This window comes from Lissotriton vulgaris, chromosome 8 (assembly GCF_964263255.1).
Source record: "Lissotriton vulgaris chromosome 8, aLisVul1.2, whole genome shotgun sequence".
NCBI lineage: Eukaryota > Metazoa > Chordata > Amphibia > Caudata > Salamandridae > Lissotriton > Lissotriton vulgaris.
In genome coordinates this window covers 1270215100-1270241511 of record NC_141696.1, presented here as the reverse complement: position 1 = coordinate 1270241511, position 26412 = coordinate 1270215100, and the positions used below count along the sequence as shown (strand labels likewise).

At 43.2% G+C, this 26412-nt stretch overlaps 1 protein-coding gene across 1 annotated transcript in view; it reads left to right on the top strand.

Annotated features, from left to right (window-relative positions):
- Positions 1–770: 770 nt before the first annotated feature.
- TNFRSF19 (TNF receptor superfamily member 19) overlaps positions 771–26412 on the top strand; it is a 171439-nt gene continuing 145797 nt past the window's right edge. Inside the window, exons 1-2 of the mRNA XM_086935193.1 lie at positions 771–870; positions 22536–22629. Coding sequence (XP_086791319.1) covers positions 22561–22629 — 69 coding nt within the window. The 5' untranslated portion in view covers positions 771–870; positions 22536–22560. The remainder of the gene's footprint in view (positions 871–22535; positions 22630–26412) is intronic.

The window sequence follows — 26412 nt, the reverse complement described above, 5'->3', positions numbered from 1 at the left end:
GCTCTTTGCACAATATGACTTAAGCAGAGCACAGCAGTTCACTCCTGGGACACCGCAAAAGTGAAACTAGAAGTGCTGCTGGCCCAGTCCTGGGACAAAGTAAAACAAATATTCATTACATTCCTATCTAAATAATTGTGTCACTCAAGCTAAATAATGCTCAATATACACCAAAATGTAATATGGGAAATTCAAAGCACACAACACTAGATGTGATTTCCAGTCATAGTGTACACGCCATCGTGTGTAGTCTTTAGACAAACAGACGGGGAGGAAATCCTTATCCTGCCTGCACCTTATTTGGTACAAACGAAACATCGCAAAAAGTCTCACATGCAACTACCATCACACACGATCTCCCACTTCCTCGCCAAATTACAACATAACGTGCGTATTTGCAAAGAACGCATTCATCCTAGGGCGTGCTGAACAGCAGATGTTCTCTACGTCACTACCCCACATAGCGCTGCCATGGAAGATAAGTTTTGGACAAAAGTGCTCGCTGCTTAAATTTAAATCGGAAGCGGACCCCGGTGATCAGGCCTCCGGCGTCCTTCCCCCTTTCAAATGCTTTCCAAAGTACTCCCGAAGAACCTCCGCTTACACACTGTGATGAGCCGGTCGGGGTCATAAATACGGCTCGGTGGGCGTGGCAGATCGCTTTGCTGGCGGTGTCAGTCGTAAACGGGACGCCGTGATAGGCGGCTGCAGCGGGCAGGAGGGGCGGGGCAGTCTCCAGGCAACGGAGCGCGCGGGTCAGAGGCATAATCAGCGAGGAGTCAGTTCAGAGCTGAGAGCGAGGAGGCGCTGTCACCGCAGCAGCAGCGGCAGCTCCGAGGACGGCAGCACCGCCCACCCCAGCAGCAGCAGGTGAGAAGAGCGGCCACCCGTGCATGCTCGAGTCCGGGAGGGACCGTGGGCGCAGCAGCTGTGTGCCGCCAGAGTCCCTGCTGCTGCTCCGCCCGCTAGAGAGGACACAGCCCCATGGATAGAGCGAAGCGAGCCACGAGACTTGTAGTTAAACTCTAAGCGCTCTACCGAGAGCTCTGGTCCTGTAAAGTAACGAGCTGCACAAGCAGCTGCAGCACCCCTACTGCCAAAGTTCCTAATTGACTTAGGGCACCAATGCGCTTGAGTTTTCCAAATCCTTACAATGTTTTTTGGGCAGTCAGTGGGCACCCACGCTCTTGCACTCTGCACATCGGTGCATGCTCATCTGTGGCACCCACTGGGCACTCACGTTCTTGCACTCTGCAAATGGGTGCATGCTCTACTCTGGCACCCAATGGGCACACACGCTCGTGCACTCTGCACATTGGCGCATACTCATCTGTGGCAACGAGTGAGCACTCACCCTCTTGCACTCTGCACATCGGGGCATGCTCTTCTGTAGCACCCACTGGGCACCCACGTTCGTGCACTCTGTTAATGAGCGAATGCTCTTCTCTGGCACCCAGTGAGCACCTACGCTCTTGCACTATGCACATCGGTGCATGGTCTTCTGTGAGCACCCTCGCCCGCTCTTGCACTCGGCACATCGGTGCATGATCTTCTGTAGCACCCACTGGGCACCCACGTTCTTGCACTCTGCTAATGGGTGAATGCTCTTCTCTGGCACCCAGTGAGCACCCACGCTCGTGCACTCGGCACATTGGTGCATGGTCTTCTGGGGGCACCCACGCTCTTGCACTGGGCACATCGGTGCATGGTCTTCTGTGAGCACCCACGCTCTTGCACTATGCACATCGGTGCATGGTCTTCTCTGGCACCTAGTGTGCTGTCACTCTTTGAACTGCTAGATTGCTCAAGGAGAGGCGCCCTTTCATTGGACTCCTCCATCCTCAGAGCTCCCGAGTGAATGCACATGGCCCGTCACTACTTTTAGTTCCTCATAGGACTATGCATCTCCTCGGCCCCGAAGCACTTGCATGACTGCAGTTCTCCCGAGGCCTCTCCGAGAACAGTCCCAGCAGGGATGCACATGCCCCAACATCCGGCCCAGCGCTGCGGCTGGAATAGCGGATACATACAGCGGAGTTGTCCTTTCTCCCCTCTCACTGCGCAGGTGCCCACAAGCTTTGCTACTCTCCCCTCGTGCATATGCCCTCACAGAACATCTGAAGTGCGTGCTATGTTGTGGCCACACGTGCCTTGGCATCACTTCGACAGACCCCAAACTTCATGTGAGAAGCTCCCCTGCCAGTGCTAGAGCACCATAGGGGTTGGCACCATAGGGGTGGGCACACATGCCTTGGCTTGCCACTTCCTATGGGCCTAAATTGCCCTCCTGCTGCTAGAGCACCTGAAGAGGAAACTATGCCCTGGTACCCCTCACCTTCTTCTGCCGCCTGAGTGGGCGCACTAGCCCTGGCACCACTTATAGAGACCCCTCTACTCTCCCACTGTTAGAACATCTGAAGGCACCAGGTCCCGTCCCAGTGCTAGAGCCAGTTCAGAGGGCCCTAAGCCTTTAATTTATAGAGCCCCTAAAGAGGTGTATGCTCCCTCATCCCAACCATAATGCTGATGAACAAAAAGTATACACCCCCTCTATGCTGTGCTATCTGTGCCAGGCTACCCAGTGACGCGCTGGCTGCGGCTGTACTACTCCAGCGGCCAGCAGCTTCAGGCGGCTCCGCTAGCGAATTGTTCGCTTGGGCAAGTGAGTTAGAGCGTGCCCTGGTGTCTCCGCCAATCAAGCCGCGCGCCCCGGAGATGCTCTTAATTGGCAACTCGTGACCCAAAAGATTCCAATTAAACGTGTTCGTGTCCAGTCTCCTTTCTATAATCGCTTCACTCGTTTCACGTGTCTTTGTTTTGCTAATTAGATAGAACTAGGCTGCCACAGTTCGCTGCATGTAGTTGTCGCTGTACGTTTTTGTGGTTTATTTAAGGTTTTTTTTCAAACCATTCAGGATTGTTGCTGTAATTGGAGCTACCGTGCTATCTATATTTCCTTCGCCGGCCGCAGATTTTAAGTGCTGCTTCATGATTGTTTATTGTTTGCATTGTATTTTTTATAACTAAGGCAATTATACATTGTTTAATCAGTCAAGTTGATGTTTTGTGAGTTGTGGAACCACTGGTTAGCTTTTCTTTCTTCCGAGGAGGCTACATTGAGTTTCAGTTGGATAATAGCAATGCTCTTTATTTATGGCTTTTTCAAATGGGTGAAGTTTGCCTAAAAGTGGTATATAGTTATTATTAGTTCGTATAGTGAAAAGATTTGCTTATTTTTGTATGATGACCGCACCAACGTGTTCTGTTAAATCTGGTGTGCTTGAGGTTTTGAATGGGTAGTTTGTGTTTGCACATTTGATCAACTTCATATATAAAGCTCATATTCACTTTTTTTTGTGCCCTGCACCAGTAATGGAATTAAGGTAGCTCTCCATGGAGGTTCACCTTAGGTTAGAGGGCTTAATCTCTAAATCCCATAACATGCTGGATTGAAGAGGAAAAAGGATTTCCAGCCAAACAGTTTTTACATGTGAGTGGAAATTCACTTTCCTCATTCACATAATTCGGATCCACCATCTTTTCCACTCGTAGATCAGATATACTTTACTTATGCTAGTTTTTCTTACTGTCGGAAGCTTCAAACAGGCGAGAAAAGGAGCATTTCTGGATGATTGTACTGATAATTGTGGTGAACCTTCACAAAACTTATAAGGTAATGGGTATTTACAAACATTTTGTAGGTCCTTTCACATGTTTGAAAGTTACTCCTGCAAAGAGTTAGGAGTAAGCCCCTTTCCTAGGTGGAAATGTAATGGGAAATTGGCAATATTTTATGGAAATGCATATTTGCACATGTCGGCTTTGCATATTGCAGTAGTACATATTACAAGGGACTGTCTGCCGAGCAAACTGATCAAGAAAACTGGTCAAGAAAAGTGGACCAATAGCATGCCTGCAAATCTAAGATCTTCATGGATTTCCATGGCCTACTCATTTGGCTTCTGTGAAATAGCTGAAAGTGTGCCAGTCTGTGTAAATTGTGGGCATAACTCTACAATGCTTTAGTTAGATGTATGCACTTTGTGTGATTCCAACACCCTCTTGTCTCACTTGCTTGTCCCTTTCTTTACTTCTAGACTATCATCCTCTATAATCAAGGCCCAGTCTGCAGCCAAGGTCTATTTAGATCTTTGTCGTTCCTCTCCGAGGCTTACAGTCTGACTCGTTTATGTAGTTGATATTTATAGAGCACACCATCTGCCATTAACACAGCCTCATAGCGCTGCTGCTGTTCAGAGATGCTCCAGCATGCAAGCGTGGGGTTTCCATTACAGACGGGGATCGGAGAACCCCAGTCGCCTGTGAAGATAATGTTGCAGTTTTAGTTCTCTGGTCCAACTTTGTTTCAGTAGCGGTGTCATGTTCCATGAGCTGTGGTGTGTGATTTTGGTGTCTCAAGAGGTCTGTCAAGGGCAATTAACAGTTGCTTATGCACAGTGTTTTAAAAGGGCTGGTACTGAGTACCGGCACTTTTTTATTTTGAGAGGGCGAGTACCCGCACTTCTCAAGAGAAACGGAATACTTTTAATTGGAGAGTACCAGCACTTCTCAAGAGAAACGTAATATTTTTTAATTGGAGAGTACCGGCACTTCTCAGAAACAAGCAGGTACTCTGATACAGAGTACCTGCACTTCTTTTTTTCCATTTTAAGCACTGCTTATGCATCTATTAGGCAGGTAAATTGCTCTCTGATGATTAGGGATACCTGGTGCTCTTGGCTTAGAGGTAAGTGCTGTTGGGACCACTGTGATATCCTTCTCTGGGGCATGTCAGCACAGTGTTAGATGCATATCGACTATTGTGTCTCACACTTCACCCTCTCCATCCAACCAGTGACAGTGCTACGGATGACTAATCAGTGGCTTCTCCCGGCAAAAGTTCTATTTGACTTTCCAAAGGAGCCTTGTCTCCCCTGCTGTCATTTCCGTGCCTAGATCTTCTTCTTCCAGGTCAGGAATGTCAGCATTACACCTCCACTGTCTAATAAAACAACATCCCCCTCCCATCATGTGCACAGCAACAGGCCAGAGGCTTCCAATGGGATGGCCCTACACGGAGCCCATGTAGCGCATTGAGCAGATACACTAACAGCAAACACTTGGGATTGTCAGCGCTAGGTACCTTTGTATCTATGGTTAAAAATAACATAGAATGTGATTAGGTGACATGAACCATAAATCAGACTGCGCTTTGTCTCTCTGCCAGTGCCAAGCAACTCCTTTTTAGAGAGTCAAACAATCTTTGAGTGCAGCGGTGTTAGAAAAACGAGAAAGGATCATTAAATGAGATTTTCCCCTAAAGAAGGAATCTTCCCCTCCTTCTCTTGCACAGTATATGGAGGCCCTGTACCACGCTTGGGATACTCCAGGCAGTTTACAAGGTCTGCCCTAGGCTTGGCACACAACCAGCTCAGGTTGGTAATGTTTGAATGGCTTGCACACTCGGACTCGCACGTTTAAGTAATCTTCCCTTACATAGAGCACAGCTCAGTCTTGTTTCTGTATACCACTTTACGTCAGACTGCACGCTATCTCAGAAAGCCTCTTTCTGCTATATCCCTAAAACCTTGCTTGAAAAATGTACTTTGACTTACAACTCTCGATTGGTTCCTCTGCTTCATTTCCTCAGAGTGACCCTCTCCTGCCTTCCATAGCCATCTCTCAGTCGCACGCCTGTCTGCCTTTATCACGGTTATTGTAGGTCTGCAAATGGCTCACACCTAAGTTACTAGATCACAAGCTCTGCTTCTTTAAAACCCCGTCTGTGCAACCTAAGAATACCTAATCAATGCTGGCCCAGCTACTCATCGCACCATCCATTCTAATGAACCCACATAGACTGAACCAACAATCGCACCTATCTCCTATTAACTTAATCTACCACAAAGAAACATGAGTAAATGCATGAAATGGTTTCCTCACAGCACACGACTAATCCTAGGAACTAACAATAACCACTTTATTAACCACTAACCTCGGGTTCTGGAGTAGCTTGCTATTCTTTGAAGCACTTCAAGCCTCATCGGGAGTAGTACGGGCTATAGAAATACAATTATGAAATACAGTTGGCTGTGTTTGTGTGGTTTATGGTGGCGCATGTTTGGATTATTCACACTGGATTTGCCCACGCAGCACAAACCAACCCAAAAGGCAACGTAGTGCTGCCCATGTATGCTCTAAAGGATCCTAACCACAATATGCCCATTCCATCACTCCAGATAATGACGTGAGAAGACACCTATGCAACCTTTGCAAGGGAAGGGTGCAGACTATATTTTTAGAACATTCCATGCATTTGTGGACATGTATCCTAATCAACACAGGTAGCTACAAGGGTGAAGTAACGAGGATTGGAGGTATGTTTCAAGTATGTTGGTGGAAATGCAGGACTTTTGTGGTAGCGTGCCTTTTTTGTTTTTTTATCTTCAAGTTGCGGCCACGGTCGTGCAGTACTTAATTTTACATTCCATTTTTCATACATATGCCTTGTTGCTATAAAGCCCGGATGCCATGGTACGCGATGCCAGTCACACATATCCTGTGTATTTAGTGTCTATTGAAAACAGCTGTAGCAGAAGAAATGATGTCATCGTTCTCGCTTTCCCTTTCTCATCTGTATCTCCGACTCTCTGGTTCCCTACTCCCTTCATTCTATTTCTCCCTTTGTATGTATCTCTTTCTTCCTGAGTCTATCTTTAGCCATCCCTTCCTCCATGTCTCTCTTGTCATTCTTTCTCTTTCTTTTCCTCTCTCTCTCACGTCCACCGCGGTTGGCCCCGCTTTGATGCCCATTTCGCTGCCATGGCTTTCCACCCTGCGGTATAACTCTCTCGGTGCGCCTGTCATCCTGGTTAATTTTCCGTCCCATTGTTTGTTGAGGCGAGCGGGTTTCATGGCAGATTAACCGTCAAAACACGCTGAGCATCTTTTAAAAGCCTGCTGTTTGATTGTCTCCGTGTATCTGGAAAAATAAGCCTTCCCTATCCGACGAGCAAATATTTGAAGTCGGGCCGCGCAGATAGAGAAAGGGCACCATTTATCTGCACCAGGCGCACGTGCAGCCAGAAGGGATGGACACGCGCCAGGTGGCACACTTAGAAAGGCAGGCCCCAGGGCGGCGGGGCTCTTTCCAAGAGCCTGTGTTCAGCCAGGGGACACCAGGTCATGAGTGGTCGCGTTTTCAATAAACATTTGCATGGCTGAGAAAGGCTTGAGTCGTGATAGGTTAGTTAGCCTAAAAAGTCTTAATTCATTTTGATACTTTATGCTGTACTTTCTGAAAGCAATGTCTAGCAGGGCACACGGAGACCCTTCACGTGCCCATGACGTTCAGAGATGGGTCGGGCGCTCTCTCGTTAGATACTACTTTCCCTTTACCGCAGTCGCACACATATGTTATTGATTTAGTCTGTAAGTGTGAAGCCTCTTCAGTGCGCTTTGTTCGCATGTGAGTGCGGGTGCAGCTCACTTTTGAAGTGTTATTCTTTTCAGGAGACAAGTAAACTTAGACTGGACTGGACGCTGGTTAAGGGCAGAGTGAATGTCGGGAGTCTGCATATTACAAATGGCTGCACACGTATTATTTTTGGGCTAATAGTTTGTCCCCTCTCCCAGAGTTGGGTAGCGCCTATTTTAGTGCTCGTGTTATTTTTAGACAGCACCTTCCCGCCAGTGAGCTCCCAGGAAGCGAGGGCCTCCGCCTCCCGCAGGCCGCAGAGCCGGTCCCCGGCATGGACAGACACCGGGGCCTGGAGCTGGCGCGGGCGGCCGCGGGCAGGCCCGCGCCGGGGATCGGAATGCCGCCGGCCCATCCATTGAAGGCGGCGCGGTGCTGTGAAGTGAGCGCCCCAGATGTTCACGGCTTCGCGGTGGGGGCCGTCAGGAATGCTTCCAGGCCAGATGTGACCAGGAGGGGGCTGTGCTGTTGACGAGGGCAGCTGCCATATAAGCAGCTAATCCAATAACCCTCCAGCAGCCTTTACAGAAGTGTCATCAAACCAGCCGGACAGGGGAGCTGCTTTGGGAAGAGGTGAAAGAACGCGGGAAGGCCTTGGGGTCGCCTGGCGTCTATGTGGATGGAGACTGGTTTACCCCAGGACGGCCTTTTGGCTGGTGATAAATGGAGCGGCCTGCCCCAGACTGCACTGATTTTTGGGCGCCCCAGAAATGAGCAAGTCATGTCTGTCGACTACCACCAAACCCAGAGAACAAGTCTTCCGTCACCCACCTGCCCCAGAAGGAAAAAGTCATCCATCGTCTGCCACTCCCCCCCCCCCCTGCTCTTACCTGCACTGGGCTGCAAACTTAGGGTCCGCCCCCGGTGGCAGTAGGTCTAGCGGTGCCACTGTGCCCTGGGAGGGGGGGGGGGGGGGCATACAGTTTTAACGCATTCCCAGGTGTACAGATCCTTGTAAACCTGGGAATGCATCAGAATCCATAGGTGTTGCATGGCAAAACCTACCTCAATGCCCATGGAACGCCTTCCTGGCACACCATAAGGCAATGCAGTGTGTGCTGCGTTGTCTTACACTATAACCACGCGAAGTGGCTTTGCCTGGGCTCGTAGATATGGGTTTGCACTCTGCACACCTGGATCATCATACAAAGTGTTGCACCAGTGGCTTGTGAATAAGCCCTGTAGGGTATTTATATTAACATACTCAAATGTAAATGTAAATGTGTTTGTATTTATATAGCGCACTTCTACCCTGAGATCTCGTAGCGCTGTATTCATACCGCTGTGGAACTCTTCCTGGCTTTCCTGTGAGATGTCCACTCCTGGGCACCCCCAAGGTGAAGCCAGGCATCTAAGCACTGGCCGTTGTGGAGATTAAGCGAGCTATTGCCCAGAGTCACAGAGTGGAACCCATGATTAGACTAGGCACCGAGGCGAGAATTATCAGGTCCGGGGAAATTGAGTCCAAGAGCCGCCGAGGCAGGAATTGAACCCTGGTCCCGGGCCAGACCTCTGCATCAGGGTCTGCCGCTCTAACCATTGATTCAGAAAAGGGGGTGGTGATGAACAGAGTGTCTGAATTAAGCAGACCACTCTTACCCAGTCCAAAGATCAGGGCTTGGTCCATCACCGTTATTTAGCTCACTGCACCATCCCAGCTCAGAACCTGGCTATATGCAAATTAGTCTGTCCCTGGCCCAGTGCATCATGGGAACAGGGCAGACCAAACTACCAAGCCAATTCTTCACCAGAAAGGGCGTGAAAGGGTATACTCAGATGTGAGTCCCTTGCTCATTGCACCATCAGGATTCAAGCAAGCCGGGCCGACGACGGCTGAAATGCCAGAAACCGGTCCCCGGAAGCTTGTTTCCTTCCCAGTATAAGAATTGGCTTGGTAGTTTGGTTTGCCCTGTTCCCATCATGCACTGGGACAGGAACAGACTAATTTGCATGTAGCCAGGTTCTGAGCTGGGATGGTGCAGTGAGCTAAAAAAGGGTGATGGATCAAGCCCTGATCTTTGGACTGGGTAAGAGTGGTCTGCTTAATTCAGACACTCTGTTCATCACCACCCCCTTTTCTGAATCATTTTGTCCACCATAAGCGTTGAAGGGTATACTCAGATGTGAGTCCCTTGCTCATTGCACCATCAGGATTCAAGCAAGCCGGGCCGACGACGGCTGAAATGCCAGAAACCGGTCCCCGGAAGCTTGTTTCCTTCCCAGTATAAGAATTGGCTTGGTAGTTTGGTTTGCCCTGTTCCAATCATGCACTGGGACAGAAACAGACTAATTTGCATGTAGCCAGGTTCTGAGCTGGGATGGTGCAGTGAGTTAAAAAACGGTGATGGATCAAGCCCTGATCTTTGGACTGGGTAAGATTGGTCTGCTTAATTCAGACACTCTGTTCATCACCACCCCCTTTTCTGAATCAGCTCTAACCATTGAGCCACCAGAATAGTGTTGCAATGAAGGACCAAATTATGCACCAGGGATGACTAAGTGGCAAGAAAGACAAGTTCATCAGTGCTTTATATTTGTGTCTTGCATGTAAGAACATGCACGTCCTTTCAGTAACACCCCCAGCCTACCTTTCAGAGTAAATTAGATAGAGTGAAGAATATACAGTATTGCGCTGAGCAGAAACATGGCTGCCAACTTGCACATACTTTTAGTAATAAATGGTGTGTCTCATTTATTGATTGCATTCCAGCTTTGTCATTAACTTGTCTTCAGTTTTATGTTTGCCGTGCATTAACTAACATTAGAACATTGGAATTTTGAGCGCTCCATTGAAGACAATGGAGTGGCTCAGGGATTATAATGGCTGGTGTAAGCCCTCTGCTCCAGTATTTCAACGTTTGTCCTTCTCTTTATCCTCTTTTAATTTAGAATGTTTTACCATTACAGGGTGGAATGTTTTAATAGCCCTATAGCCCTTTTTGGCTCGAGCTATGCATGTTGTTAAAGGTGCTCACTCTCGTTATAGGTCCCGCCTGCGGCTCAGGCCTATAACTTGGGTTCAGGGCCTTTAACAACTGGTTTGGCCCTTGGCAGTGGGCTATAATGCTGTATTATAGGGCCTCCAGGAGCAGCTTCACCTATTAAGAAAAAGTCCCAGGCAGCAGTGTAGCACATTTATATTGAATTCTTCTAAAGCCTGACTGCCATCTTGAAGTAACACCTACATTTAGAACAGTGTAGTGTAAGCATGAGTTAGTATGTACACGTGGTATTTATGTAGCACGGATCTAGCCGAAAGACAGGAAAGAACTGTACATTGTCAAAGGCAGAGACACAGGCAAAGGTTGCTTGAAGGGCTAGCTCAGGTCTGAGATTAAAATGGACTGCTAGTTGTGGTGATTTCCTGTTCTTTAAAAATAGAGATTTTTTTAAATGGAAATAGAGAAACACTGATTTTTTAAAACATTACTTACATTACATACAAGTAATTAAGGTTTTTGTTGATTGCTTCAGACAGAAGCCCTCCCCAGCCGTTCATACGGGGATGTTGACACAATCTGGGGTAAAATTGGCAATTCTTGAAATGCCCAGGTGCAGCAATTAACAAAGACGAGTAGTAAAGGTTTCCAGTGTCAGTGGGGTTTAATTTAGATTCCCACCTAGGTAGAACACAGCACAACAGGCAGCCACAGTGCAGGGGAGATGAGCTCCCCTATAGGCGACTGATACTTTTGGCTCCAGGCAGAACACGCTGTGCTGTTATTAAACACCTGCGAGGGAGGCTGACATTTGTTTGTTTCCCTTTGATCGTTAGCAGCTTATATTACAAACGCCCTGGGCTGATTTTCCGTCATTTTATTGCAGTGACTGAGTTTCAGAAGCTTGAACGAAAGTTTCTTTTTAAAGAGCAACATATTTGCAGTGTTCAGTGTTTTTCTACCTGACTCCTTGGTGTGGACGAGGCCGCTCTTCTCATCAGAGCAGACCTTCTTGTTGATATTAAGTTTAATGTAATTAAACAAATCATAAATCGATCATACACAGAGACGGGCATCCAATCCTAAAGGAAGAAGGGTTAGGTAATGTCGTAGAGCTTCCACCTCAATTCTATATCACACTAGGGTGTGCAGGCATTGATGATCATGAGCGGATCACCCATTCTTTATTCAAGGTGTCATTGCCAAACACTGCCGTCACCTATTTTAAATTAATCCCGCAGCCAGTGTGTTAGCCATAGCTATTGTGCCGCTAAACAGTTACGTTCAAAGTTCGGGTCCTCAAGGCCCTCGACCACTGTGGGAAATTGAATTAGCAAAACTCTGTGTCTCCCTTTATTCCAGATCAGATCCCCTAGCATTCCATCTAGCAAAAGGAACACTCTGCCGGGAATGGGGATTCCCAATGAAAGTCATCTCTTTTCTCAGGCCCTAAGTTCCATTTTGGCATTCGTTCCCTCTTACAGTACAGGGGAGGGTAATGCTTCAGAGGTTGCTCTATACCTTTGCAAATTTAGAGAATCCTCATTCCCCGCAGAGTGTTCCTTTTGCTAGATGGAATGCTCGGGGATCTGATCTGGAATGACACCTTGAATAAAGCATGGGTGTTCCTCTCATGATCATCAATGCCTGCACACCCTAACAGCCTACTCTGTGTAGCTTGCATGTGCTATAGCAGAGCCCTGAAATTCACTCCGGGCACACTTCTTTACACACTGGACGCCCCGTTGAGCTCCCTAGCTGTGCATCAGGAGGTGGTAGACAGGGAAGGGATGGAGACATACTAGAATGTAGGGGTAGGCACACACGGAGCTTTGTTCCAAGACCATATGCTGATCCCTTTTGATGTATGATTGTGACAAATAGACTTGCCATCGGGACAGTTTTTAATGCACAGGCGCCTGACTGTCATGCATCCACTGATGCAGATACGCTCCACCCTGGGGACTGGATGACACCTTTTCTCCTGGATCATGAGAGCCATCCCTGGTAAAACAGTAGATCCCCTTGCTGGCCTGAGATTCCTGAGGGAACAATATCTGGAACTCCCTCTGACTCCCAAGGAATGGAAGAGGGTGCCTAAATATTCATGCATGGTCTCACACAATATTCGCTTCCAATACAAAAAAAACAATATCCTACACAGAGCCTACTTGACACTGGCCAGGCTGCATAAGACATATCCCAAGATATCCTCTGCATGTGGTCAACACCCTCAGGCGGACATACTGCACATATTTTGGGAATTTTCCTATAATGTGTACCTTCTGGTACATAGTTTGTACAGTCCTCCAGAGAGTCACAGGTTGTTCAGACCTGAACAGCCCAGACTCCTGTCTCAGGGCCTCCATGGCCATGGAAAGGAAGGAGGAGCAATGACTCAATTTCTTGACCTGGTACTTTTGCTAGCCAGATGCGCCCTTATGATGAGATGGAAACCTGCGTCTCTCTCAGGGACCCCAAAGTGGTAAGCTACAATGTTACGTTGGGCTGCAGTGGAATCCATGGCACTGAATAAGAAGGAGCTACGGGTCCTGCAAATGTTGCATCCTGGACAAGTAGCTGTGCTATGGGCATATGTTTACGAAAAGCATGATCCTTATGGGATGCTGCAGGATATCATGTGTCTGGATGATTCTCCTGTTCTAATCCTGACTTTTTGACTGAAGTTAGAAAAAAAAGATCCGACGCAATGTGTAGTTGATCTAATATTCTTTTCCATTTGCCTAGCCTTTCCAGCAATAGTTTGTCATCAACAGTGTCAAAGGCAGAGAAGACTTCTGTAATTGTGAGGGTTGTTTCCTTGCCTTTGCCCATTGAATGGAGGAGCTTTCTTTTATCTGCAGTGGCTGTTTTGTGCACCTCAAGGGGCTTAATCTAGGCTGTGGTCATGGATGAAATGCGTTTTTCCACATAGTCTTAGATCTGCCTAGTCACCTTTCTTTCCACAAGCTTCCTGAGTAAGGGGAAATTGGGAATGTTTCTAGCTCCAGTGTGGAGACTATGAAGTCACACAATCCATGTCTTACCAATGCCTTTGTGATGCTCTGCGGTTAGGCGGTGATTGTCTTGCACAGCATATGACTTTACCCATTAAATACACATACCACATGATGCAATGTCATTTACCGGGAGCACGACTACCTTCCGTTTTTGATTTCAACCCGTTGGAATGAGGAATACAACGGAGCCTCCATATATCCAGAGGTTAGTATGATGATAAAGTTGAGACTAAGGGCCTTAGTTAACAGTTTGACGGAGAGGGTATTCTGTCAAAACGTGATGAATGTCCTGTCTGCCTTATTCAAAGTGGGATTGACTGTAATGCACGTGTAAAATGGTGGACTGGACATCTGCTACTTTTTTAAAGAGAGTACCTTTAAGTAAAACTACAAATTAGGTCCTCAAGTTCGTGAGGGCAAGAACCTTTGAAAAATGTTCACCCCAAATGCCGTAACTCAAATTTTCTGTTTATTTTATAGCAGACGGCTCATAACAATGCTGAAAACAATATAACATTACATTCATCCTGTACTGTATTCATCACTTATTGCCAAACTCCCCCGTTTTTGGAAAATGTGATGATATTTTTAACATTAATCAGTTTTGAATATGAATGCCTTATATTTACAGGGAGAATCCATTAAGTTCAGTGATGTGTGTGGGTGGGGTGAATTTGAGACTGATCCATTGAGCAGAAAGGGAGCCCCATAAACCATTCTCATTGATAGCGTTTGGGGTTCCGCCACCTCCACTCAATTTATTTGTGTATCACATATTTTGAAAAATATAATTTTTTTACCTTATGTGACAAAATGTTTTTTCATAGTGTAATTAAAGTGCTTTCATGCTCCCGGATCCAAATGATACATCCTAACATTTATAACCGTAATTCATCAGAAGAACAAATTATTTCCTTAATTAGGCTAGCAAAATTACTTATTTGCAAATTTTTCAGGCCAACAGAGCACTGCGCCAGACTCTTTAATGAGCCATTTTCTGACCAAGCATTGGCAATCCTAATTAGTCTGGCTTATACTAAACCTGCAATGTTAGTCAGTGCTCAGTTAAGGTACTTACTACGTGCACAGTGTTACTCAGCCTTGCACACGTGGATCCATTCATCCACCCGCTTGCTCATTCTATTGTTAAAACAGTTCTTTATCGATTTTTTAATTTCTTACATGGTTAGGCATTGGGAACAGTGTAACATATTATATAGCATGAATATATAGTAGAAGGGAGAGGGATGGTGAGTGTCCTTTCATATTTCCGGATGGTTGAATACTAGAGCCATACATGTGTAGATGTGAAATGCAAACCACCCATATTTTCTGGTGTGTCCAGATCTGGAAAGATGATAACTTGGTTCAATGTAACTGATATGATGTTCTGCATCATCTATATATTGTACACTAATATTATGTAATATCCTATAAGGGAACCTTTCACAGGATGCCATTTGAATTTATTCATTCAACCACTCCGCAGGTATTCTAGACTTCGAGTGACACAGGGTGCATATATTTGCCACTGTCAATGAGATGGCCACCCATTTTTGCCACATAGTGGATCTTCCATTTGCTCCTTCTTGCATTCATTCACTTATTCATCCTCGATATGAAAAGACACACACACAAAATTCAACAGGCACATGAAAGATAAATTAAAATAGTAAAGTAAAAAAGAAAACATTCCACCTCCTATATGTGGTCAGCATATGCTGCAATAAATAATACAATTATAAAAAACAGGTGGCTGCCTTGCTATTAGCATATAATTATTTTCAAATTTCAACATGGCTGTCAACTTTAGAAGCCATTTCTTTCACCATCTTGAAGTGATAAAACTATGATAGACTTTGCAAATAGGATTCCAGAATGCTTGCTCTATAACAGAGCAGTGGGAGCCCCTCTTCGCATGGTATTGTGCACAGTGCATCATTGTTGCCGATCCCAGATGGTAGACACAATGCTCTTAAAAGTGGCAACCATCTTGGAATGGTAAAACAATTATACCTATGGACAAAAATAGACAAAGGTGGCTAGCCGGTATAGAATCAGTGGTCATGTGGAATGCAGTGCACTGCAGATGAAATGAGTGGCTATCAAACTGCCTGGTTGTAACACAAAAAGAGCTTTTTTGTTACACTATTGAGAGAGGGCCTTTTGCTTCATCCATACGTTTCTGTGTGTGCTTCAGTTGAAAAAAAGTTCATGTAATTTAGTTTTTGATATGTGGGAAAGTTTATCCTTTTGCTCAACACAGCTGCTTGAGTTGGTTATTCTTACAGGCGAATGATCAAGGACATTAGACATAGTCCATTCACAATGAGATGTCGTTCAGTAGATCTGCACTCCCTAGGACATCTACACTTTTTGGTGCTATAGTACAGAACAGTAGCATAGTCCAACATGTGCTTCTCCTCCTCCTACCATGACGTTTTAGATGCTTTTCTCTTTATCCTTTACAGGGTTCTTTCTACGGAGACACATTTTTGACCCAACAATCACTGCTCAAACATTTGCCATTTCATTTCTGTCTAGATTTTTTAAAATAAAGCAAATCAATTCAACTAACACATTGATACCAATAGCCCACTCGATTCACACCAGGGATGCAGCACGGAAACAGCGATGCTGAATATAACAGATGACATACACAAATCCATAGACACAAACAGATGCTGCATGCTCATCCTCCTAGACCTATCAGTGGCTTTCAACACGGTCGACCATAAGCTATCTTGGACTCCCTGCAACAACGCTTTGGAGCCGATGGCACAGTTTTGCAGCGGTTCTCCTCCTTTCTGCACAACACCTCCCAACTAATAAAAATAAACAACTCGACATCGGATTTTTTTACCATCACCTGAGGTGTTCCCCCAAGGCTCCGTCCTCTCTCTGACACTCTTCAACATCTACATTGAGCCCCTAGCTGAAATACTCAGACAAGCAAAACTTGCCTTCCACATTAATGTGGACGACACCCATCGTTACCTAGAAATATCCTCTTTGAATGATTTATGCTGGCTTAATGCTCCGCTCATAGAATTTCAGAACTGGCTATTGCGCAACCACCCCAAACTCAGCCAAGAAAAAACTGAAATTCTTGTTTTATCCAGCCACGGCCAATCACCGCAGACCCAAGAATGGCTAAATAACCTGGACACTTTGAACTGCAAGCTGAATGTAGCACACTCCGACAAGTCTCTGTGGATCTCCCTGGATTCAAGTTTAAACATGAGCACACACGTAAGGTCCACAGCGAAGGGTGACTTTTATAGCCTAAAGCTCCTTCAACAAACTAAGCTCTTCCTCCCATCAAATGACCTAAAAATAGCCACACAGACACTGGTTCTATCCAGACTATTCTGCGGGATGCCTCCCTCTCAGGCGCACAGGAAGCATACTTAGCCCCTCTGAGAGCCACTCAAAAATCAGGAAGGTCATTGGAGCAAAGAGATATGATTACATCTCCTCCTCTCTGAAAAAGCTAAAATGGCTTACAATCGAAGCACGATGCTGCTTCAAAACTGCTTGTCTCACCCACAAAGCGCGTCACACTGTTAACCAGACTACCTAACATCTAAACTCACAAAAAGCAGGCCAAATGATAAATCTAAGAAGCTTCAACACACTTCTTTTCATTATCCTGAAGTAACATAACCAAAAGGCCCTCTATCACTCTTTCTCTGGCATTGAACCCACAATCTGGACCTCTATCCACTACATATCAGAACAAACTCCTTCATGAGCTTCAAAAGACAATTAAAAGAGCTCCTCCTAAATCAGCACCTCAACCGTATGGGAATTGACTCCTAACGCACACTGGAAAACGAACACATTATGCATATCTCGCCCAAGGTCCTTACTATGTTTTGAGACTCGTCACTACAAATGTACTGTATTGTTATTGACTGATGATGATTGGACTCCTGACACTACAATTATACTGTATTGCTAATGACTACTAATATCTTACGGTGTTGTAAAGCACTCTGATATCCTGCCAGTGCTGTATAAAACTCTTTAAATTAAAACTTCAATTAAATGTGTGTGTTCATAAGTTCAGACACCACGTAATTTGCTGGGCTATCAACACAGTGGTTAAGAAACTCATCTTGGTAACACAATCAGTCCCAGTTCTTGAAAATAATAGACATTGTATGTTTATTAATATGTTATAATGCAGCAGAGGACACCCTTTTCCTTTTTGGGGGAGTTAAGCGCTAAAATCTGACTGCCAGATCTCTTGGAGAGGTTAACTTATTCTCCTGTCTGTGTAACTCAAGCCTCAGAAATTAGATGATGTCAAAGTGTGTGCTTTACAGATTTTCTCTTTTCATCTACTTAATCATTCCTTGCTTACACAGCGCCTAGATATGCTTTACAGACTGTGGACTGAGGACATCATGATTTCAGCATTGAACAAACGTGGCACATTCATCACCAACTTAGATCGTTTTCAGCAGACTTGCTCAGAACAAAGTAGTCATAAATTTATTTATTTTTACAATTTATGAGAACTACTACTTCATAATTGATACAACATGGAGTTTGACGAAGGTTTTCGTGCTCTATAATTTGAAGGCAAAGGCGTTCAGGTAACCACATCGTGTCATCAGGTTTTTCTAAAACAACAGTGGGGTTAGGAACCAGAGGATGTACTATTTTAGAAAAAAGATGAGCCGATGATGGGAAAAATCCATCCTTCCGCTGTTGATTCTTAGCGCAGCCACACTCTAAGTACTAGTCTGTGGTATCCAACAACCCCAAGACTATAAATGTTTGCAGAGTTAAAATAAAGTGGGCTTGACTCACCAAGTGTTTTACATATGTATATGTTACTTAGCCCAAGACAAGTCAAATTCCAAGCACCTATAATGTTAGAACAATTCACATCACTACTTCAAGAAGATGTAATTTACATTTGCATAATGTATGCAAATTATCAGAAATTGGACACTGGAGCATTTAACTTGGGTGTGTAGAAGTTGTAACTTCTCAAGGGAGCGTCCAATTGGTGGCCTGTGGCATGCATTGGAAATTGGCTGTACAAGCAAAAATAATTCACAGAACTTAACACATTAATTTACAATACTTATCTTATCATTTAACATAACGTAAGTGGTGCAGATAGAACAAAAAGGTGCACGGATCTCTGCATGTTTTTTAGGATGTTTGAGAAGAGGTAGCAAGTATAGGAAATTATTACTTTATCAAATAATGCACTTAGGAAGAAAATTGTTAAAAATTACTCTTTTGTGTCAATGTATTCTGAAATATATAAAAAATTGAATCGTGTGTGTTGCAGCAACCCCATAGTAAAAGTTTGCGGATTGTAATTACAGGACCACAATCTGCAGCGTAGTGCAATTATTTTAGCATCCTTGTTTTGCAAATGTTTTTTGCAATTTTAAGTCTCACACCAGGATATGTTAAACCTTTTCAGTTGTTTTGACACACTCTCATTGCTTCATTTTTTAACTAGACTGTCCACAATTAAATTAGAATATGGTTATCACCTGGCAGCTTCACAAAAGAGCAGCAGGAAAAATAATCTATCTAGTGTAAAACCGTGTCCAAGATAAAATATTGGATATAAAATACTGACCGGGATGGAAATCTCCTCATTGTGCCAAGGCTGAAAAGAGAGAACACTGTTTACAATACATTTATAGTGAGAACTAATGGAAATCACTTGTAAAGAAAGATTATGAACTAGAGAGTTAAAACGAGATAGGCATTCTCAGAATGATTGTAAAATATTGATCTAACCCCAATCCAATAAGACAACTGCTGTACGACGCATATAAACCAGTCATGAGGACTACGGTGTAACAGCGATTTAAAATCCTACAGTTTTTCGGTTCTTGATGTAAGATTAGGCCAGTGGGATCAGATCAAACTGGAATAAGATGCACGGGTTCCATTGAATAAATCCTTTATCCAAAATATGATAAGAATTTTAAAGTTTGTCAACAGAAAGGGGAACCTTTAAATAAAATCCCCAAAACTCAAGTGTAACCTGGCGAAAGAGTTTTTATCAACTAACACTGCTCTGTCGTTTTGTTAATTTGCAGCATAAGTGTATGAAACTACGATTACTAAACAAAGAATGACTTTATAGCCCAGATTCCAATGATGAGTTAATTATCAACAAGGAGAGTCTTTTAGATACGCCCAATATAGAATTCAGGTATTAAAGATAACGAAGTCAATTATACATTTATCTGATAATAAGGCTCCAGAGCCAGATAGGGTACCTGCTGATTTATATAAATCTGACACTTCATACTGGGCAAATAATAAATATTTTGAATGCAGCATGCATAGTGGGTATTCTATTACCATGGTCTAGATCTGTTATTTTACAACGGGGCAGAGGGATGACCCTCAATGCTATTGGGGATACAAAGATACCTCTGAGCTACAAATAATAAAAAATAGGTTTATGAGACATTTATTAGCTGTACCACGCTCTATCCCTTCTTGTATCAGTTACAAAGAATTAGGGGTTTGATATATATCAGATCGACTTGCCATGAGGCTCCTTCTCAGATGGATTTTGGTATGGTCAAACACAGAGCTGGGGCTAATCGGCCATACTGAAGGAATGTCTGAACCTAGATAAGGGTAGTATTATTCCATGGTTAAGGTACATTAAGTTCTCATTCACAAAACTAGGATGCCCAGAGCTGTTTGTGTCTCCTCCTGATCAGATTGTTTGCGCTGACCTAAAATGGGTTGGAAACCACCACTTGGCCCTAGCTCAAGAAAAGAGAGAAATTAGAGAATTGTGTATACCCTCTCTATGGGACTATGTTATACTGAAATCATGTGTGACAATTGAACCATGCCTTATAGTGGTAACATCCCAGTGGCTGGAATAAAGTTGAAGATCTAGAACCATGTAGTTGGGATTCCTTCTCACCCCAAAACACCATGCACTTTATAATGTTCTGTAAGCACTTTAGTGTACAGCGACAAATGCCTATTTTACTCCTAGTGAGAGATAAACAAGTCACTAGAGTGAAATCTGCATTGATTTTATTTATTTACAAATGTTACCTAATGAATTTATATGTTTTAATGTATATTTTTTTTTTAACTGGGGCTGATGGACTTAGAGGAACTTAAGCTATTGAAATACACTAAAAACAGGGGCTATGTGTGTGTAATTAGGATTTAAGTTAATTCCCCTTTGTTTAATAATGAATGATGATCTTACAGCCTTGTATTTTAGCCACTAATGTGTGTAGATTTTAATTGGAGTTCATGATATTGCTGTTTTATTATTTTATCATTTATGTCTATTATTGTTTTAAGTTACTAAATAAAGAAAATACGTTTTTCGCCTTTTAATTGGGTCAACAAAAACACCCGGTGTATTATCCAAATTACGAAATACCAAGGCATTCGCTGGAGTATTACTAGCTAACATTTATGATTATTAGATATAATAGGTATTTGATGGCCAGCAAATTTGGAGGACATCAAACTTACCTTTACGCTGGCTTGCTCCAAATATGTGAAGCTTGGATAAATACTCAGATAAAGTCCATTCAGGACCTCCATAGGTAGAACAAACTCTTGTCATTTCCCTAACTACAGGTTAAACAGAATACCAAAAATATTGTTTTTTTTAATAGTTTTGTGAAGCTAAACAACACCATCAAAAACTACATCTCCCTCATTTGACACCTGAACTACTCAAATTTTTGATCCCAGTCAGGACTAAGGGATACACATCCTCTACAACATTAAAATGTATCAGTGCCCTTATTTTTAATCTAAACAACAAAAAGGACTGGCTTTAAGATCTAAACTTAGATGTCACTGGAAATAAATATTTAAATCACTCTTACAATCTTAAATAGCTATGTCAGTCGCCCTGTAGAGGTAAACCCTTGTATCCCATGACTCCCAAAAACAAGGAATATATATATAGTGTATTTGCCTCCAAATCGCTATACCACTCTTTTGACCTAGTTAGGTGTTTCAATAACTTGAAAATACTAACAAGAAATTACATTTTTACTTGTCCTCACCTCCAAATGCATTCACTTCAATTGGAAGAATGCCAAGAAATTATCACACCATTATATATGGTCGTGGGTTTACTGTTTATACCAGTGAAACACTAATATCATGAATGTCCCCCATTTGAAAAACATTAGAGGAAAGAAACTCCTGAATAGAATGGATCTCTTCCACAAACAATTGAAACCACCTTGAGCTGAGCTCTTTCTGACCATTCCTCAAGCCCAGTCTTGCAGTTTCATCCTTCATATTAGGTATCTAAATGCCACCTAAATTAAACCATCCTTACTCTCTTCGTAAACTGTGATTTAGTTAACTGCATATGCCTGCAATAAACTGACATTCTATAAGATACAAAAAAGTACTGGATCACATATGGTAAACACAAGCTTCATACCCCTCCTAATATCTATTCTTTTTTGCTTCTCTTTTTATTTATTTATTTCTTCCCTGCTCTTTATACTCTCACAAATTTTACTTCGATTCTCTTCACTGACATTTCTATTTTTCCTTTACTGGGCAAAATGCATGTTTATAGAGTTTCCAGTGACTGACAGTAGTACTTTTTCTCACAATAACATATGTTTGACATCTCATTCACTTTATTTTAGAAACCAAATCTTGACACAATTTTCCAGTCCGTTTGGACAATGTTGTGAAGTTCCTAGACAATATCTAATGCAGCACTTCAATCATTCTATCAAAGATAATTTTAAATTGCTAGTAGAAACGCTTTTTATTTTTAATATATGCCCCTTTCCTTCAATTCAATACAAATTCTTCAAATTAGAAAAAAAATAACGAGTAGCACAAATACGTTGCAGGGACCGTTCTAATTGTGATTTGGTGATATTTTCTAGTTGCAGATGAAAGTTAGGTTTACAATTGGAGTTTTACCAGACCTCTGCTTGTTAATTGAGTTTTCCTGATTATGATTTGGGTAATTTATAGTACGCATAAGCTCTTTAAATCTGAATGTAAACTTTTACAAAACATTGATTAGGTGCACTAATGCTGAACTCTAAAATTCAATTTCCGTTACTTTTCTTTGTTTAGCTCCTACAAATTCTGCCTGGAAAAAATGGACTGTGAAGCATTTGAAGGCAAAGGTCAAATACTGAAGCTGTTAATATTGCTTGTTGCATATATGGTAAGTGAACATGATTTTATGTCTTAATTCCTTTTAATGTAACATTTGTCCTTCGTAATATACGAATTGTGTTTTTATTGGGTTTAGTCATCTATTCCCACTTCTGAAAGTTGCCTTGCTAAGTACAAAATATTGCTACTCTCATCTTTTCCATGCATCTCATCTTCTGTACTATTTCTTTGTAATATATACTAGATAAACACACATGTGTATAAATATACATATTTATTGGATATATTGAGTGCAGTTGAGGTTTATAGAGTGTCAGTGAACCCAGAGGGAAGTCACAGTGTTTATGATCATAGTGATCTCCAGAGAGTCCATAAATGTGCAAAATGTATCTACAAGTGCAGTCCATATTTCATAAACGATACTCTGCAATACATAGTTTCCATGTTGCAATGATTATACTCTGTTGTATGTAGATTTCTGAACAGTACATATCCACTTTATTGGAGTAAGTGACTGTGCTGTGCTGTTGAATTATTGTGTTGTGATGTGGTGGTTTAGGTTTCTGTGTCTTTTTTTTCTTCCTGATTGTTTATGTTTTTGTGTTGTATTGTAGTGTATTGCTTTATTATAGTGCTGTAGGTTGTTGTTGATATTTCCTCGTGTTTGTTTTGTGGTTTTGTTAAGTTGTATGTGTTTTGGTGTTCTTTTGTTGAGTTGTCATGCATTTGTGGTGTCTTGTTAAAATTGGACCTATCAGGCACCAGGGAAATTCCTAAGGGTTTGGACTATGCATTGTCGCCGACTGATCCATTCCTGGTGACATGTCAGTTAATCGGTCTACACTATGTCGCTAAGACATTACACTGTTTGCTACTCTTGTAATAATGGCACCCTCACTGATACAAACCCAAATAACATCAATGAGAGAGGGAATGAGAGAGGGAGGGAGGACACACAACTGGTAGCCATGTACATGGTCGTATATTGCAGTTGAGGAGTTCTGTGACATAATAAACTGATTATTGCGACATTTCTCCTACAGCCTTATTTGGCATTGTTGAACCATAATACATGTGGAACTCATTATTTATTTTTGGCACTGCATGTTTATTTGGGGATAGCTAGCATGACAATTGTGTTTTATAACAAACAAGGAAATGTTTATTGAAAACAGTAAGTGAAATGCTAGTCTTTTTTTCTAGTCTGTGGTAACGAGTAGAGAAAAATAGTCCTGTATGGCATTCTGGAGCTGTGGGTCTACTAAAAAGATTTTTTTTTTTAAATTAAAAACACATTCTATTCTGTCTGTTGAAGTGAGAGATTTGTGGAGCTATTTTCTGCAGAGTAGAGCTAACAATACACTCTGAAGATCAGATTGTATATGCCTTTATTTAGTAGAGTTCTGAATACATAAAAGGCAATGGTATAGAGCTGTAAATATCTAAATCCATTGTTATGCTTGAAGTTAATTAGCTTCAGCTAATTAGCTAGAATCATGGAATTCAGACCTCCAACGAATGAAATATGTCTTTCACAGAATTGATGTCACAATGAGGACATGACCAGTGTTCCCAAGAGATGAAATCTTCACAGGAGTAGTGTCATGTCTATGAAATGACATTCATTGCCAGCAAAATATAAGCTCTGGAGTTAATGCTTTTTGTGCAATAAAAAGCCATCAAACATATAATATACAGACACAAAATAGCAGTTAAAAATCCAATTATTCTTGGATATCACATATAATTTCCACGTTCCCTTACTCATCACAAATGGCCTCACAAGTGATCTAATTTATGTTGTCACTGGTGACATCACATTTTACATTATCAGTGTTAATCGAAATAGCATCCTTAAGGAGACATGCCAGTCAGTCAGTCATGAATCCATTTTTTGTGTGATTAATTAAAATCTTTACAATGTTTATAGAGCAAAACATTATTTTACAATTAAATAATCTGAGCAAAAAAGTGGATTAAATGTGAATAGAAAAATCTATTGAATTGTAACTAGCATCACAAGGATGTCCATCAGGGAATAAAATACATACAAAGAGCCTTCAAAAGGCCTGTGGACTAAGGGTGACCCTGCACCAGTGGGTTTTTAATAATCCGCTTCCACACAGGGGCACTGCCGAAAACATCCGATAGTGAACGTAAATAAGCATGGAGGCCTGTTGGGGTACCTGCATCACCTATTTGTGGTTGTGTGTGCGATTTTTTTACGATGGGAGCTTAAAAGTTCTTTGAACTTCTGTGGACTTCCAAGTGGTTTCCAGTGGAGCAATATACCACAATGTGCCACCAGGATGCTGTTAGCCTGTCGATAATTACTTCTTGCCAGGTGCTATTCCTTTCTGTGCTTTACTCTGCATGTGTGGACCCGGTACTGATGATAATCCCAGCTGCAGGGGTGCTATACTGGGTTGCACCACGGCACATGCACATGCCGCATCTAGACCAGGCCAGGCCGCCTCCGCAAGGACGGGCCTCTCCCTCTGTGCAGCGGCATCTAATGCAGGGTTCTCGCACAGCCCTTTCACCAGCCCTAGTCTTTGCACACCCCTCTCACCCACCACCTCCCACATCTCCACCTGCAAATTTTGCCTCTCGTGGGTGCTTTCCTGCTCCTCCTGCTGCCGGTGAGGAGGGCCGGCTAGCTGCCTGCTGTCGGCTCCGCTACAGGGTGCTTGGGGCCTCTGAAGGCAGTTGGGGGTGTCTCTGGATGTCACTGACTCCAGGGAAGTGCAGGCTGAGGTCATCTGCAGCGGGTGGGGACGACCTTTGCAGTTCAGCCAAGCAGCACCGAACAGCGTGGCCGCTGCTGTGCCCCCATGTAACCGCGTGGACTGAGCCGCACACTAGCCAGTTGGAGGCTGGGAAGGAAAGGCCGTGACCTCAGGTTTTGATCTCTTCCCCCCCCTCACTCTCAACCTCCCACCCCCTCCCAGGCAGCAGCGTCCATGGCCTTGATGGCCCAGCAGCGTCCTCCTCGTGACCCCCTCCTTTTGGCATGCTCCTCCTCGTTACTGACGTCTCACGTCACGATACACAATGAATGAGTGTGCAACTGTGTATACGTGCTCGTTGTATACTTTAACATCAATTGGCAACATTTATAAATACTTTTTTATTCTCACTATAATGTCAGCAAAGATACCCTGTTTCTGACAGTGGCACCTCAGTGTCACAGCGGCATTTGACACCAAGCGGTATTTTTTGTATGTGTTGTAATGTCTCTTCTCTGTGTTCTCTCTCTGTTCTATAGTACTTCTAGTTGTTGACAGTGATTCTGCTCTCCCTGACACAGTCCCCATAACCTTCTACCATTACATTTATCCCCATCCAACAGGCATTGGACAGGGCTTGGCTGTGTCGTTTCCCTGTCCTCCTATCACCAACACCCGCTGAGCGCTACTGGCGGGCAAAGTTCCTCTGCTATGCCTTATGCTGAGGACAGACTGATTACAGTCGTTAGGTTGAGTTGATAGAGCGCGCAGGTCACCCGACTAATTTTTATTACCAAATATGCACACTTGGGCCCATAATATATTTTCATTACACGTTAATCTGGTAACCTACACTCTACTACCAGCAATTCAGTTCCTTTCTATTTATTCCGATGTACCTGACTTACCAATCTTCGTCACAGGTATCTAAGATCCACAGTGGATCAAGGAGCTAGCTACAAAATAAGTAGACAACACAAATACAATATACAATTTCAAATGTTGAACTCTTTTATAATAACCACAGACTCAGGAAGTTTTAAAAACCTTTATCTAATCATCATTATCAGCATATGCCATGAGCCAAAGATTTACACAGATCA